Here is an 18,450-nt window from a genome sequence, read left to right on the forward strand (position 1 = left end):
ACCACAACCGACAGCGAACACAAAAATAATCCCGCACAACCCTAAGCGGCGGGCCTAACAGGCTTACATAGACCAGAAATCAAGAAACACAAAAGAAACAGGTGCAACTAATAAGACTAAACCAACAGACAAGGGAAAAGGGATCGGTGGCGGTGACGAAGACCGCCGAGCGCCGCCCGAACAGGCAGGGGAGCCACCTTCGGCGGGAGTCGTGACAGGTAGAATCTCTCCCTCAATACTGCATGGTATTTATGACCGATGTAAAACCTGACGAGAGAGAGAGAGAGAGAGAGAGAGAGAGAGAGAGAGAGAGAGAGAGAGAGAGAGAGAGAGAGAGAGAGAGAGAGAGAGAGAGAGAGAGATAGATAGATAGATAGATAGATAGATAGATAGATAGATAGATAGATAGATAGATAGATAGATAGATAGATAGGGGAGCCATGTTACACACCCAAAAGCCCACATCGTGACACAGTAGACAAGGACACAGGTCAAAGGTCAGACCTATACCTGCATAGTTACACTTAGTTCATGTCAAACATGTTTTTTTTGTCAGAGCGTTAATGTTCAGGTTGATAGTGTAGTTCCTATTCATAACAATGATATAACATGTTGTAACAACATCAAACACTGCAGGTGACTAGCCTAGTCCCTGATCTGTTTGTGCTGTCACGTCCGCTCGTTGTCATGACAATGAGTGACAAACTGAGTTGACATGATAGCACAAATATATCTGAGACCAGGCCCAACAGGCTGAACAATCAACAATAATACAATTCTAATCTGAATCTGCCACGACTACGATTGTCTCCTCCTACTGCATTTATGCTTCAAGGGAAGGCATCATTTGTAAAGATCCAATGGTTGTGGAATTTTGTTGTTGTTGATGATGTCCGTAAGCAGGAAGTTGGCCAACTCTATTGATTACATCATATCACTAAGTCTACTTTTAAACTGTGCAAATTAAACAGTTGATGTTTAATGTATTTGGCAGCTAAAGGAGCTTTTGCATTTGTGTCTATTATGGATCCACATTAGCTGCTGCCAAGGCAGAAGCTATTGTTCCTGGGGTCCAGCAAAATTAAGGCAGTTATAACATTTTAACACGTTTCACAACACATTAAGTGTGTGCCCTCAGGCTACTACTCTACTACCACATACAGTTGAAGTCGGAAGTTTACACTACACTTAACTTGTGTTTTTCAACTACTCCACAAATTTCTTGTTAACAAACTATAGTTTTGGTAAGATGGTTAGGACATCTACCTTGTGCATGACACAAGTAATTTTTCCAACAATTGTTTACAGACAGATTATTTAAATTATAATTCACTGCATCACAATTCCAGTGGGCCAGAAGTTTACATACACTAAGTTTCCAATGCCATTAAACAGCTTGGAAAATTCCAGAAAATTATGTCATTAGCCTTCTGATTGGCTAATTGACATAATTTGAGTCATTGGGAGGTGTCTATCTATTTCAAGGCTAATGTATTTCAAGGCCAATCCGTGCCTCTTTATTTGACATCATGGGAAAATCAAAAGAAATCAGCCAAGACCTCAGAAAAATAATTGTAGACCTCCACAGGTCTGGTTCATCCTTGGGAGCAATTTCCAAATGCCTGAAGGTACCACGTTCATCTGTACAAACAATAGTACGCAAGTATAAACACCATGGGTCGACGCAGCCGTCATACCACTCAGAAAGGAGACACATTCTGTCTCCTAGAGATGAACGTACTTTGGAGCAAAAAGTGCAAATTAATCACAGAACAACAATAAAGGACCTTGTGAAGATGCTGGAGGAAACAGGTATAAAAGTATCTATATCCACAGTAAAATGAGTCCTATATCAACATAATCTGAAAGGCCGCTCTGCAAGTTAGAAGCCACTGTTCCAGAACCATCATAAAAAGCCAGACTACGGTTTGCAACTGCACATGGGGACAAAGATAATACTTTTTGGAGAAATGTCCTCTGGTCTGATGAAACAAAAATAGAACTGTTTGGCCATAATGACCATTGTTATGTTTGGAGGAAAAAGGGGGAGGCTTGCAAGCCGAAGAATATCATCCCATCCATGAAGCACTGGGGTGGCAGCATCATGTTGTGGGGTGCTTTGCTGCAGGAGGGACTGGTGCACTTCACAAAATAGATGGCATCATGAGGGAGGAAAATTATGTGGAAATATTGAAGCAATATCTCAAGACATCAGTCCGGAAGTTAAAGCTTGGTCGCAAATGGGTCTTCCAAATGGACATTGACCCCAAGCATACTTCCAAAGTTGTGGCAAAATGGCTTAAGGACAACAAAGTCAAGGCATTGGAGTGGCCATCACAAAGCCCTGACCTCAATCCTATAGAACATTTATTGGCAGAACTGAAAAAGCTTGTGCGAGCAAGGAGGCCTTACAAACCTGACTCAGTTACACCAGCTCTGGCAGGAGGAACGGGCCAAAATTCACCCAATTTATTGTGGGAAGCTTGTGGAATGCTACCCAAAATGTTTGACCCAAGTGAAACAATTTAAAGGCAATGCTACCAAATACTAATTGAATGTCTTAATTTCTGACCCACTGGGAATGTGATGAAAGAAATAAAAGCTGAAATAAATAATTCTCTCTACTATCAGTTTGACATTTCACATTCTATAAATAAAGTGGTGATCCTAACTGGAATTTTTACTTGGATTAAGTATCAGGAATTGTGAAAAACTGCATTTAAATGTATTTGTCTAAGGTGTATGTAAACTTCAGACTTCAACTGTATCTACAATACAAAATCAATGTGTTCGGGTGTATAGAGCATATGTTATTGTGTGTGTGTGTGTGTGTGTGTGTGTGTGTGTGTGTGTGTGTGTGTGTGTGTGTGTGTGTGTGTGTGTGTGTGTGTGTGTGTGTGTGTGTGTGTGTGTGTGTGTCTCTTCACAGTCCCCGCTATTCCATAAGGTGTATTTTCATCAGTTTTTAAAATCTGATTCTACTGCTTGCATCAGATACTTGATATGGAATAGAGTTCCATGCAGTCATGTCTCTATGTAGTACTGTGCGCCTCCCATAGTCTGTTCTGGACTTGGGGACTGTAAAGAGACCTCTTGTTGCATGTCTTGTGGGTTATGCATGGGTGTCTGAGCTGTGTGCTAGTAGTTTAAACAGACAGCTCGGTGCATTCAACATGTCAATACCTCTCACAAATACAAGAATGGATTAATTCAATCTCTCCTTTACTTTGAGCCAGGAGAGATTGACATGCATATTGTTAATGTCAGCTCCATGTACATTTAAGGGCCAGCCATACTGCCCTCAGCTGTGCCAATTTACATTTTCATAAGTCCCTCTTTGTGACACCTGACCAATCGACTGGACAGTAGTTCAGGTGCAACAAAGAAGGCAGAACATATTTTATTATGGACAGACCTTTCCCCATCTTAGCTGCTGTTGCATTAATATGTTTTGACCATGACAGTTTACAATCAAGGGTTACTCCTAGCAGTTTATTCTCCTCAACTTTATCATTACAATATTTTGTTGAGGTTTAGGGCTTATTTTCCCAAATGCAGTGCTTGTAGTTTTGGGAATATTTCGGACTAACCTATTTCTTACCACCCATTCTGAAACTGACTGCAGCTCTTTGTTAAATGATGCAGTGATTTCACTTGCTGTGATAGCTGACGTATATAGTGTTGAGTCATCAGCATACATAGACACATAGCCTTTACTCAGAGCCAGTGTCAGATCATTAGTGAAGATTGAAAAAAGTAAGGGGCCTAGACAGCTGCCCTGGGGAATTCCTGACTATACCTGGATTATGTTGGAGAGGCTTCCATAAAAGAACACCCTCTGTGTTCTGTTAGACTGGTACCTCTCAATTCAAAATATAGCAGGGCAGGGGATGTAAAGCCGTAACACATACGTTTTTCCACCAACAGATAGTTGATTGATAATGTTAAAAGCTGCACTAGCAAAACAATTATACATTTCTCTCAGCCAATCATCAGTCATTTGTGTACGTGCCGTCCATACTTGTTGAATCCCCATCCGTATGTATATGCGTGCTGAAAATATGTTTTTAATTTGTTTACTGTGAAATGGCATTGGATCTGGCTAAACACAATTTTTTCCAAAGGTTTACTAAGGGTTGGTAACAGGCTGATTGGTCAATTGTTTGAGCCAGTAAAGGGTGATTTGCTATTCTTGGGTAGCGGAATGACTTTTGCTTCCCTCTAAGCCTGAGGGCACACACTTTCTTGTAGGCTTAGATTAAAGAGATGGCAAAAAGAGTGGCAATATCATCCACTATCATCCTCAGTAATTTTCCATCCAAGTTGTCAGACCAAGGTAGCTTGTCATTATTGATAGACAACAATATGTTTTTCACATGTTCCACATTCACTACGGAATTCAAAATTCCAATGTTTGTATTTCATTATTTGGTCAGTTATGCATTGATGTGGGTTCAAAATTTGTTGTTGGCTTTCATTGCTGTTGTTCTCCTTCCCATTCAAATAATTTCACTGTGGGGTAAAGAGTCATGGATTACATTCACAGTGAAGATATGGAAAAAAGGTAAATTATAATTTACAATGCAAATGTTTTCTTTCTCAAGCAGATAGATGACTTGCAAAAAGTACTCTGAAATACAGTATATTTTCAAATGTATTTTTGAAATAAGGGCAGCAAGCCATCTGTCAAAATCTCCCCGTGTTGTGGGTTTGACACACACACAAATACACACACAAAAAGGAAAGGAAAGCATTTGCGCTCTTACCATGTACAGAGCAAAGGCGAGAGACAGTCAGACAGAGGCAGAAAATAAAAAAGTAAATCGACAGGAATAAAGAGAGGAGAGAGGAAGATGGGAGACGAAGAGGAGAGTGTAAGAGGAGCGAGGAAGAGGATAGGAAATTAAAGAAGAAGAGGGCACGCAAGGCAAAGGAGGAGGAGACTGAGAGGGGAGAGTGGAGAGAGAGAGGGAGAGAGGGGGGAAGGGTGGAGTCAAAGAGGGAGCCCCGGAGAAAGTAGGAGGAAATGACAGAGAGAAGGGAAAGCAGGGCAGAGGGAGAAAGAGAGGAGGCCATAGAGATAGAGAGAGATACAGAGGGGGTTTGGAAGTAGGAATACACAGATGAGAGAGCATAAGAGAAAGCCAGACAGACAGCAGTGCAGACAGACAGACACAGGCAGGCAGACAGACAGACAGACAGACAGACAGACAGACAGACAGGCATGTCCACCCAACCGGGTCCCCAGCACAGGGTCTTGTTCCAAACCCCAGGTGAGGCAGAAGAGGAGCCTCCTCAACGCAGACTGGGGAAACTCACGGTCAAGTACAACCGCAAGGACCTGCAAAAGAGGCTGGACATCGAGGAGTGGATCGATGGGCAGCTGCATCTCCTGTTCGACTGCGAGGTGAGTTTAATCTATCTTCTGATTTAGGGTCAGCTCCTTTTACACCAGTGTTGATCTTCACCATTGTGGTGTAATATATCAAAAACTAGTCCTGGACCAGTATCTTATTAGGGCATGATGTAAATATAATGGTAAAGTAAGCAAGCTTTAGTTTAGACAAGGGAGCTCCCATAGCGACAGTCGCCTGCTAGAGAAGGGGAGAAACAGAGTTTAGGAGAGGTGAGGGAAGAGGGGATAGTGCTCCCTTGTTAGAGAGGATAGAGAGAAGGAGATAAAGTTCAGTACTTTGGTTATTTCATGTTGTGACAGAATCTAGCTATCTTGGGATATTTCTCTGTGCGTTTCCAGAGCAGACAAACTGAATTGGGAACCTGAATGAGGCTGGGTGAGGCTAAGTATGAAGACTTGATTGACTCAAATAATTAGTCCCGGAACCAGAGGGAGCTCGGTCCAATTATAACCTCAGCTGTGGCAATTTGATTACTGGGCCCCTAGGAATTGCAATGGAAACTAAAATTTTGGCTCCAGTTTTGGCTCCTTGTCAGTGAACCGTAAACCTTTTGTTTTGGGAGATAGAAGATAGTCGATAGATAGACGATAGATAGATGATAGATAGACCATATATAGATGATACAAGATACTGTAGATGCCTGTGGAAACATATCCAGGATCAGTTTATCCTCAATCAATCCTAACATTATGATAATTTTGATTTGATTTGATTAACACATATCAGTATACACATATTCATATTTTGTGACCCATTAAACCAACTTCCGTTATGAATAGTCTAAAATCACATGTACTGTAAGTGAAGTACTGTAGCTAAAGTTCTCTAGAATTCTATTATTTCTTCTTTGCCCTCCTGGAGGTCATTGTCAGGAACGCTGTCTTTTTTCACATGACCTTGGGACACAGTTGTCCCTTAGCCAGTGAAGCCTATATGGAAGTAAATAACTGGTGGCTAAAGAACCCAGTGTTTGAGAGAGAAAGGGGCCTAGTCAGGGTTCAACTAAGGCGTGATATGACCAGCTGCGTGGGTGACAATAGAGTCGGTGTGCTGGCCCCCATCCAATGTCCCCTTTGCCCCAATCCAATGTCCCCTTTGCCCCCATTGTAAGAAAGTCCATAATAAAAGTTGTGCTGAAACAATTTATTTTATCTAACCAGGTAAGTTGACTGAGAACACGTTCTCATTTACAGCAACGACCTGGGGAATAGTTACAGGGGAGAGGAATGAGCCAATTGTAAGCTGGGGATGATTAGGTGACAAGCTTGGGAATTTAGCCAGGACACTAGGGTCAACACCCCTACTCTTACGATAAGTACCATGGGATCTTTAATGACCTCAGAGAGTCAGGACACCCGTTTAACATCCCATCCAAAAGACGGCACCCTACACAGGGCAGCATCCCCAATCACTGCCCTGGGGTATTGGGATATTTTTTTTTTTTAGACCTGAGGAAAGAGTGCCTCCTACTGGCCCTCCAACACCACTTCAAGCAGCATCTGGTCTCCCATCCAGGGACTGACAAGGACCAACCCTGCTTTGCTTCAGAAGCAAGCCAGCAGTGGGATGCAGGGTGGTATGCTGCTATACAATGCACTGTATAGTACAGTGGTGGCCAAAAATAATTTACATAATCAATAATAGAATCAATGAAATACATCTTACATTTGCATCTTTAGTACTAACACCATGTCCAGTAGCTCTGATTGAAAGATAAAAGTTGATTATTAAAACTGAAGCTGCTTTCACAGTGTAAGGCCTCACATTTGTATGGGTGGAGTACAGTGAACTGGCCTGGGAAACCACCACCAGCTTATTATCATATTCCTTCAAAAGAATATTGTTAATTTTCTAGAAAGTTTCCTTGATATTTCGTCCCTGGAAGGCACTCATTGTTGTCTCTGAATAGTTGTTTCTTTGTTCCTATATTAATGGAAATACCAAAGTAGTGTACAACAGACTGTGTTGTGGGTTCAAATCAAGACAAAGCCATTTAATCTTGACATTCTCCAGGATGACCTAGCCAGATCTGAGGGATTGGACCCTCACTGCATTCATGATAAATTATCAGATAGCATTATTATTTTCCAAGACACTGAGGTTAAAAATAGTTCATACATGATTGAGAAAGGATGGAAAGATCAAAAGACAATAACAATCTACTTTTTACTCATTGAGTAAATACTGTAGCATTTTCCCAAGTAGCAGTCAGTACGTGTGTTCTATTTGATTTATGCCAGTGGAAAGAAAGTAGGAATTGAGTAAAGGAGCTTGCCAAGTGATACAAGGAAGGTCTGAAGTGTTTTGCTATGGGGGGAAAAACTAAAGTAATCTGGACTTTATTAATATTCACTAAACTAAAAGGAAAACATTGTAGAAGCAGAAACATATCCATTACCCTCCAGTATGCCACAAAGGTGGTTTAAGCTTCCACTAACACACAGGTCAGAGGTCACATTCTTTTTTTGTGTGTGGGGTTCATTCCAAAAAACAAAATGGCTGACTTATTGACTTCCCCCTGCAGAGAAAATCCTCTCTGCATGCTACGGCAGGTAAGTGATTACCTTCATCAGTTAGCCTACCAAGATTTAACATGTTTACCCACAGTGTAGATAAAGGCACTGAACATTTCTTGCTCAAAGATTCTTGACTTGATTAATATTCTGGGGATCAGCTTAATTTCTCAGCTATTTGTGCTTAAACCTCCTCTTAGCTTCACACGGTGAATGACATTGGCTTCCCAATACCGAAACTAATTTCCCCCTAAATTATAGAACCTGAGCTTTAATGGTTTAGTAATAGTTGGTTTCAGATTATAGAGTACCGATGATGAGTGTATGGTTTTGAATGCAGGCAGGGATGGTACATACAGGCCGCAATCACAATCTATGAAACTAGTCCTAGCTGTTGTTAAATTTGTAATACAATGTGTGTTTTAAAGAGAAAAATTGCAAAAAAAGATATCAAGCTACTGATAAAGTCTACCACATGTGAATTTAAGGAATAACCTTCAATAATTCAACACATGACCCTTGGCATCTGTGTCGAAATACCCCACAGTGTAACCTTAAGCATCAGCTGCCAAAATACCTTAATTGGAACCCCTGTACTATACCTATAAAGAGGGGTCATTGTGTGGATTTGAATGGAGTTTAACATTTAACATTAACATTTAAGTCATTTAGCAGACGCTCTTATCCAGAGCGACTTACAAAGAGTTTAATGGACAACTACAGATGTAGCATCTTAATTTGATCACTCTCACACTGAGAATTTTCCTGCCAATCAGGACTTGCAAACTTGTAGTGTATTTGAGTTTTAAAACGGTTTCTAACATTTCTCATTTTCACTTAGAAATTTGACTTGATTTGCCCTAATGAAAAATGTATCAACCCCTACAAAAATGTCCAAAATTTATAATCCACATTATAATTCACATTTCCTGTTGCTGCAAGATTATTTTCCTGCTCTAACAAATTGGCTCAAAATAAGATCCTACATCTGAAGTTTACCACAGCAGGGGTGAACATAACTTTTAAAGCTCCAAGGTTATACAATACAAAACATTAGCTAATGTATTGCATTTAAGGGATAATGGCCCATTTAGCTCGCAGGGTTAGCCTTATCTAGCTTTATAGCCTAATGATTTTCCTTGTCCTCGTTTTATGATCATTACTTCTAAGAGTCTGACTGTTGCTGACAAGCTTGTTCTGGCTTTCCAGAGTTGTGATGCTGAAGGCTGCCGTGTCAGCGGAATGGGCTGTCTTGTAGATTTAGATGAGCCAGAGGGACTGCATTTAGTTTCAGTTCCAAGGGGACCAGAAGTACACCCATTCATCAAATCAAACATTATTTGTCACATGCGGTGTAGACCTTACTGTGAAATGCTTCCTTACAATCCCTTAACCAAAAATGCAGGGTTTTTTTAAAAAGTAAGAATATATTTACTAAAAAAAAACTAGAAAAAATAATAAACCGAAGTGAAAAAATACAAATAAAAAAAGGTACACAATAAATGAACAACAACAAAGCTATATACAGGGGGTACCGAGTCAATGTGCGGGGATAGATGTTAGTCGAGGTATGAGGTAATATGTACAGGGCATTTGGAAATGATTCAAACCCCTTCACTTTTTCCACATTTTGTTAAATCCTCATCAATACACACACAATACCCAATGACAAAGCAAAACCCGGTTTTTAGACATTTTTGCTAATTTATTAAAATTGAAAAACAGATACATTATTTTAAAAAGGATTCAGACCCTTTGCTATGAGACTTGAAATTGAACTCATGTGTATCCTGTTTCCATTGATCATTCTTGAAATGTATCTACAACTTGATTGGAGTCCACCTGCGGTAAATTCAACTGATTTAGAAATTATTTGGAAAGGCACACACCTGTCTATATAAGGTCCCACAGTTGACAGTGCATATCAGAGCAAAAACCAAGCCATGAGTTCGAAGGAATTCGAGGCACAGATCTGGGGAAGGGTGCCCAAAAAAATTCTGCAGCATTGAAGGTCCCCAAGAACACAGTGGCCTCATCATTCTTAAATGGAAGAAGTAGACAGGTCCTGGATGGCAGGAAACACTACCCTCTGATTGAAGCACTATCCTCTGTAGCGTACTACCCTCCTTGGTCTATAACTATATTTTCTATTGGGCAGAATATGTGTTTGCTCCTTGATGCCTTCTCAGTTAGTGGAACTAACTAAGAGAGAAAAAATAAAGGAAGTTAAAGTTGATCAAAAATGTCACTACAATAAGTTAGAATGTATTTTGGAAAGCATCCCTGTTTTATCTCAACCTAACAGAAAACAAACAGGGCAAAGCCTCACTTCCTTCTTGCCCACAATTTCCTGTTCTGGAATAGTACAACAAAAAGGTACCATAATGCAGGAGATGACAACTGTAAATTAATAGCTTTATAATTAGCTTTTTTGTCAGTTGAAATGCAGCTCTAAATAAGTTGCAAAGTCATTTTGAGGTTTGAAAAATGTATGCACTGTACTCATGATTGCGGTTCTTGAAAACCATTTCGGTGCCCAACCCATTTTCTCCATTATCCTCCCTAATGCTGTTGAAAAGCAACATCTCAACACAAATGACAAATGATCTTCATGCATTAATTAGACCAAAAAATTATGCTGTGTCGAATAAGAACCTTTTTGTCTTTGCGTAAGTGTGCAGGGAACATTAGGTGCACTTGTGTTTTGTTTTCCTGGCTGTTTCCCCACTCATTAATGATGTCAACAGTCATTTCCCATCTTCTACTGTCAGGATCGGCAGCCATTTTGTCTCATTAGACAAATTGTAGGTACAATAGGGAACAGATTTACTAGTATAGGCCAACATACTCATGAAATGATCATTGAAAACTAAGGATCATTTCAATGGAAGCTAATTTGCAAGGGAAAGTGTTCTCTCGGTAAATTGTATGATCTATTAGGCCTCTCTATGCCTAAACCTCTTCCTGGAGATCTACCATCCACATTATGTCAGAAGTTTGCGATAGTTCATTGATATTAAAATGGAAGAACAGTGTGAATGGGAATTGTAGAGTTATAGGTGCACAATATGTTCTCTTTTTTGTGGTTGTTTACTTTTAAAGTATGTCATTGGCTCTTTGGTAGCTGTGGCTGCATGATTAGTGGGACAACTGTGGTCCACCAAAGCTCAGTGTATGCCAGGGAATGTTGTGCTTGTTGGCCGTCAACACAAAAGACTAAGTGTCTGAACTGTTATCTGTGCGTGACTGTGTGGGTCACAAAAATGCTATCACTTCCTATCAACATGGAAATCTGCTGGCAACCAACAACAACAAAAAGGAGGGGATTAAAGGGAATGTTTTTATTTGCTTTGTTCATTTCACAGTGATCGTTGTGTGTGTCTGTGTGTCATCCATCAACAATCAGGTTCATGAAAATGGTTGAGTGAGAAAGCAACGGATGCCCTTTCTCAGAATGTATATTCTGGATGAAGGAAATACAGTAGTGTACAGTTGACAGAGATGACATTCAGACTCAGAATAGCCTTTTTTCATTGGTTAAATGTATAATTAGAATAAATGGAGAGTTATCTTGTTGACATTTGGGTTCTTGTTTAATTCCAGTTCTCTCTTTGTTTCTGTTTTGCCTTTCTTTCAGGAGGAGGATATTCCAGAGTTAGAAATTGACATGGATGAGTTGCTGGATCTATCAGACGCAGAACAGAGAGCAAAGCTACATGTGAGCTCAAAATCCTTGGTTTATTCAGACCTGGGTACAAATACTATTCATCTTCCTGCAAATACTGTAGCTGTGCTTAATTGAATTTGGCTGGCATTGGAACAGTCCCCAAAGTGCAAAACTCAGCCCATCTGGCATTGACAGGCTCAACCAAACGCTCAAGCTATATGAACGAAAACTAAAGCTATTTCGACCCTGTTCTAAATCTGTCAGAAACACCTTGTGTTTTTTGAATATAGAGTCTGAGTGAAAGGGTTCATGGTTTCCCATTTCTATTTCTACAGGACCTTCTTAAAGACTGTGGCAAGCCCAAAGAGGTAAGGAAGCACCAAACAAATTGCATTGAGAGGCAAGGCCCTTTGGATTTGATAATGTAGTTAGCAGTGGAGGCTGCTGATGGGAGGATGGCTCATAATAATGTCCGGAATGGAATGGTATCAAACACGTGTTCCATTACACTCCATTCATAGCCATTACACTCCATTCATAGCCATCCATTACACTCCACTCCAGTCATTTTATGAGCCATCCACCCCTAAGCAGCTTCCCTCTGAGCCCCATGCAAATTCAGCTGAGAGAAAGGAAAAGCCTGATATAGTAACTACCACGGTATTGGCTATTTCAAAGTTAGCTACATGATTCATGAAGGATGTGGAAACTGTAATTGACACGCTAATGATGGGTGAGGCACCGTTTAATAAATAATCCAATGATACAGGCAGTCTTTCTAACGGGAGGCAGATGGCCTCGAGGTTAGAGCGTTGGACCAGTAACCTAAAGGTTGGTGGTTTGAATTCCAGAGCCGACAAGGTGAAAACCCAACTGCTCCAGGGGAGCTGGACAATGGTCACCCTGGCCCTGACTCCACTCCCTGTGGGTGTCTCAGGGAGAGTTGGGATATGCAAGAAACACATTTCCATGACACACTGACACTTGTACAAGTGTGTAACAGGACAAATATAAGCAGCCTCTAAATGATTGATTATTATCTTGTGAGGTGCGGTAAAAAACGGTGAATCTTCCGTTGACCCATGCATGACTGCTACTTGTTTACCTGGGACCTCATACAGACGACCCCAGGACCTGACCCCACCACACAACCCCTTACCCCAGTGAGACTGCTCTCTAGTGGTGAGAAGTGACAGCTCAAAACAAACCCAAACATACACCCTATCAAAATGGCTCTTACAACCACAACATGTGAGATATACTTCCACTAAGTTTCCATAAACACACCTAAAACTGTGTTGTGCATGCATGTATTGACTGGTTAACCTGTAAACATGATAACCACCTCTCGCTCACATCTTCTCTACTGTTTCCTGACAGGACTTCATCGACGGCTTGCTGTATCGTATGAAGGGACTTCGCAAGATGTCCCTGAAAAAATGAACAAATGTTGGAGCCATGTCAAATGAGACACCATTCTCTCTCACCTGTAGCTGTGGATGTGTGTACAGTGACAGTCCTCATGTATCTAGATATATCCTATATGTATCCACAATCTGCACTATCAGTGTCTATATTAGTGGTTGGCAGCACTTGTCAAAGAGGGTCCCCATGGCCAGACCGTCCTGACCTTATATTATTAGGACCATTTGATACCATATATGTCTTACTCACATAAGCCTGGTGGGTCTTCCAATGGGGCATCTGTGTAAAACTAAGTTTAAATATGACGTAATATAGCATAGAGATGTCCTACCAGATTCAAACACCTCTTGGTATCAGTTGCCTCTGAAGTAGAATGAGAGATCATCCAGTCTAGTGTTGATGGATTATCCAGTCTATCGTTTATGTCGATGTTTTTCCACTGTTATGTTACAGAATGGTTCACCAATTCACCATGGCCTGTTTTGTTATGTTCTTCGGTGTTAATGGACACTTCTGGCATTTTGAATAATCAGATCACAGCTTATTGTTATGTTGACATTCTTTTTTTTTTATTATTACTTTTTTATGAAATGTTTTCTCTGATGAATCCCCTGCTATGACTAGCCCAAGAATGTACTGTCGTGTCTTTGGCTATGCCGGATTAAGTAATATGACATTCTATATTAATATCACCTGATTGAGCTAATCATGTAAATGTAATTAACTAGAGAGTCAGGCACCACAAAATAATCTTTATAGAGCTGTTATCTTCCGAATAAACTCTTAACGACCTAGTAATATTTTACATCAATAGCAGTCAACATTAATCATCACCTTAATTCAGTCTCATCTGAAAGTTGTAGATTCTTAGTTATCTGCACAAACCCTGGCTAACAATTTGAATCAGCAATACAAAATTGGATTTAATTATTTATTTACTAAATACCTAACTAATCACACATACAAATAATTAAATCATAACTTGATTACAAATTACGTCATAAAGGAAAACGTCCCTAGCGGGCAGAACAGATATGACTGCTTGTTACACAAAGGAAAAGGGCTGGGTTTGAGCGAAAGAGCCGGAAGACTGAGGAACAAAGGGAAGAGGCTGTGCTATCGTAAATACAGTATCTTATGCATTCTAAATTACCGCCCATTTGGAAAAGGAAAATGCAATAAATATTTACTCTGAGCTGCGCTTCAGTAGGTTGGTGGTAGATGGAAGAGCGTGTTGCCAAACCGAGTCCTCTATCTTTTGAAGAATGTCTCTGGTGGTCAATTGCATAAGTTGTAGTAACGTTGTTGTGTGATAGACGGGATACTCTGTCTGTTCGTTCCTAACCCTCGTTTGCAGCAGCTGTTGCTAACTCAACGGCAAGGAGGTATCACTTCTGTAGTGAATAAGAGTTCAAAGTTCATTCCATTCGTAACCAAAGCTCACGCTGATGTTGGCTTCGTTCTGTAGTTATTATCTGAACCATTCTGACATAGGACCGTCATCCTCACATCATCAGAACAGAAAGTTAGGTTGTCGTCAAGGCTTTATATAGGAAGGGAGAAAAGGGGTGTGTTTCATAGTTTACAACCTCTGTCTCTTCACGTGGGCGGGCCACTGAGTGAGCAGCCCTATCTTATGTAAAGCCACATCTCACATTTTTGAAGCTAAAATCACATTTCATCCCATCACAAATAATTTCATATTCAAACATTTAAATTGAACAACAATTCCATGTGAATCTGATAACTCTGATGTGTAGTCTTTCCACTGTAGAGTTTATGTCATCTTATCATTGATGAGAATGTCTCAGATGACAACCGAACTGACATTCATTAAGTACCACCGCATATGTTCCATTGGTCGGATTACCAGAATATAGTTAATTTCCCCCCACCTTCTGACGTTCCCAGAATCTCTATGTTAACCAAGGGTTTTGCAAATGTAACCTCAGCAGGGTAGAGAGAGGAAAAAGGGGGGACTGTCATACAGTAGCGTGCCGTGGTTTTGGGGCCTGGGCCTTCAGTGAAGTCCGACACAGTCCCACCTGAATTAATCCACCTCTTTTTACCCTCATTATGATGCCATGGCTCTAGACACTATATGTTTAGACAGGAACGCAGTATAACCAGGCGTTGCATCACCTTGAAATTGACATTTTTATTCAGAGAATTGCAGGGGAAGAGTACAATACCTTTTCATTGTGCAGCTTCGTTGCCCTGCATGCTTGTTCGTTGAGCTGTAGATCCACTCGGGTGTCCCCAAAAGTTTTCAAAAGCACCATTGTTTGTAAGTGCCCAGCCGTACTTTGGTGTCTCGTTGCTGCCTTGGTTAGACAACTCAAGTTTGCAAAGCCAGTGTGGCTCCAAACACCAAATAGATCATTTGCAAATAATAGGCATTCCCAGCAGTACAGTTTGCAGTGCTTCTCGGAGCCTGTCTTTGTAGCGTCGGCTTTGTAGCGTCGGCGTCTACCTCTCCTGACAATGTCTAACTTTTCTTGAAAAGTTTGTCTTGAGAATGGCGCTATAATTATATCCTCGGCCAAATTGATATCTTCTCCTTCTGCCATTGTGGGTTGAAAAACAGTTTAGTAGTACACTAATTCATTTGTTTTTCAATTTCAGTTTCCTAGTTCTGAGACCTGCCCATATAGGACCTGCCTCTCAATATTGGTAATCCAATCAAAAGACGTGCAGGCACTACGCCTGCTAGCTGGCTCCTGTGTAACACTATATATAATATATTTAAAAAATATATCTATTCTGATGATGTTTAGGCCAGCAGAGAAGGCCTTGCTGGCCCTGACGGCCCACCACTGCCGTCATAAACCTATCCCCCAGGCCAATGGCATGACAGTACTGTAAATATGGTTACTAATATTTTTGTTTAGCTTAAAGTATTGTTTTAAAAGAGGCAGTGCTCTCATTAACTGTTACATCGGAATTTCAAATGTGATCTCCAATAGAAAATATGTGTACTGTGATGTTACCTGTGATATTCTGGAAAACATCACCTAAAACAAATTCACTTCAATCCATAAAAGGGCAGTTAGGCATCACAAAATGTTGACGAGCCTTGGAACCGACTAAAGATCCCAATGGGGGGGATCAAAACTTTTTCTCTTTGTGAATTTCAATAAATCCGTGGAAGCATATCAGAGTTTTGACATTCTTCAGGGCAGAAGGTAGCAGAGTGTTAAGCCAGTAACCAAAGGTGGCTGGTTCGAGTATTCGAGCCGGCAAGGTGAAAAATGTGTCTGTGTACTTGAGCAAGGCACTTCACCTTAAATTGATCCAGGGACGCTGTACTACTATGGCTGACCCTGTTAAACAACACATTTCACTGCACCTATCCAGTGTTTGTGACAATACAAATATTTAATTAAACGTAATGTATTTAATTTGAGGCAGGTTCAAACTACTCCCAAATGTTCTTACCATTGAATTAGTTTATATATTATATTGCATTTTCTGACACTTTTTTTTCTTCTTTTCTACTGCCCTTTTTAAAATCTATTTATACTGAACACAAATAAAACGTAAGGGAATGTGGTTTATCGCCCGGCTCATAATTCGACACTTTACAGCAGTTGACAGACAATTGTAATCCTGGGATTACAAGTTAGCCAATGACCACCTCAACAACCACCAACTGATACAAATGAACTTGTTTTTGTTTTGTTTTATAATATCACATAATATCACATACAGTATATACCGTTTTATATATTGTATCATATTACAGTAAAGAGCATACCTTCACAAAATGATATAGCCTATATAGACTGTTTCCCTAACTGGATAAGAGTGTAATATCTTTCTTCTTAGTGTATTTTTCTCCTAACCATACTGTATCTTTCTCCTTACTGTAGTTACTGTACATGACTGTCTATCTTTGCCAGATACATTTCATGGGCTCTTATCTAACCATGGAGGAGTGATCGGGAGTTACACTTCAGGGAAAGATGGATGCAGTTGGATACAGGGGTGGCAAATACCCTTTTTGAAGGTTGATGCGTAGAAAACAGTCAAATTAAAGAAATATAAAGTGTTTTCCCGGCAGGTAGCCTAGTGGTTAGAGCATTGGGCAAGTAACCAAAAGGTTGCTGGATCAAATTCCCGAGCTGACAAAGTAAAAATCTGTTGTTCTGCCCCTGAACAAGGCAGTTAACCCACTGTTCCCCGGTAGGCTGTCATTGTAAATAATAATTTGTTCTTAACAACCTCTTAAGGGTCCACCCCTTTTTTTCAATTTTCGCCTAAAATTACATACCCAAATCTAACTTCCTGTAGCTCAGTCCCTGAAGCAAGGATATGCATATTCTTGGTATTCTCGGTACAGGAAACACTTTGAAGTTTGTGGAAATGTGAAAGGAATGTACGAAAATATAACACATTAGATCTGATAAAAGATATTACAAAGGATTTTTTTATATATTTTTTTTACCATCATCTTTGAAATTAAAGGCCATAATGTAGAAAGGCCATAATGTATTATTCCAGCCCAGTTGTAATTTAGATTTTGTCCACTAGATGGCAGCAGTGTATTTGCAAAGTTTTACATTGATCCAATGAACCATCGCATTTCTGTTCAAAACTTTGTCATGACATTTACATTTACATTTAAGTCATTTAGCAGACGCTCTTATCCAGAGCTACTTACAAATTGGTGACTGCCCAAATGTGCCTAATTTGTTTATTAATAACTTTTCATGTTCAAAACTGTGCACTCTCTTCAAACAATGGCATGGTACCATTTCACTGTAATAACTACTGTAAATTGGACAGTGCAGTTAGATGAACAAGAATTTCAGCTTTCTGGCAATATCAGATATGTCTATGTCCTGGGAAATTTACTTGTTACTTTTATCCGTATGCTAATCACATTAGCCTATGTTAGCTCAACCGTCCCACAGGGAACCCACCCACCCTGAAGAAGTTCTTTAACTGACTTAAGGTAAAATATATATATATAATATTTAAATATATATATATATTAAAATATTTAAATATATTGAACAAAACTATAAACACGTCATGTAAAGTGTTGGTCCTATGTGCTGAAATAAAAGATCCCATAAAGTCCTTTTTAGGGGAAAAACTCATTCTGATTGGCTGGGCCTGGCCCACCCACTTGGGAGCCAGAACCACCCATGGCAGCACCCCTGCCCAGTCATGTGAAATCCATAGATTAGGGCCTAATGAACTGATTTCAATTGACTGATTTCCTGATATGAACTGTAACTCAGAAAAATCATTGAAATTGTTGCATTTATATTTTTGTTCAGTATTACAGGCTGCACTGCATTATTAGAGAACTGTGTGCTGGCTTCGGAAGTTTAGAATATCTCTCCTCTTTCTCTTAATGTTGTCACATTCCAATCCAGTAGAGCCCCAACTGTATTTTGACCTGCATGTTACGCCTGTG

The 18,450-nt window shown here is 40.1% G+C and overlaps 1 protein-coding gene across 2 annotated transcripts; it reads left to right on the forward strand.

Moving 5' to 3' along the window:
- Window positions 1–5,002: 5,002 nt before the first annotated feature.
- Window positions 5,003–16,177, forward strand: LOC135506194 (protein phosphatase 1 regulatory subunit 14B-like). 2 transcript variants are annotated; one of them, XM_064925689.1, is made up of 5 exons: window positions 5,003–5,407; window positions 11,568–11,648; window positions 11,933–11,965; window positions 12,719–12,779; window positions 12,978–16,177. In XM_064925689.1, the coding sequence occupies exons 1-5, from the start codon at window positions 5,225–5,227 to the stop codon at window positions 13,064–13,066; spliced, it is 447 nt and encodes a 148-aa protein (XP_064781761.1). In that variant the 5' UTR covers window positions 5,003–5,224; the 3' UTR covers window positions 13,067–16,177. The 2 variants fall into 2 exon arrangements, with proteins under 2 accessions (XP_064781761.1, XP_064781762.1); XM_064925690.1 differs by lacking the exon at window positions 12,719–12,779.
- Window positions 16,178–18,450: the final 2,273 nt, after the last annotated feature.

Source organism: Oncorhynchus masou, chromosome 19 (genome assembly GCF_036934945.1).
Source record: "Oncorhynchus masou masou isolate Uvic2021 chromosome 19, UVic_Omas_1.1, whole genome shotgun sequence".
NCBI classification, from domain to species: Eukaryota; Metazoa; Chordata; class Actinopteri; order Salmoniformes; family Salmonidae; genus Oncorhynchus; species Oncorhynchus masou.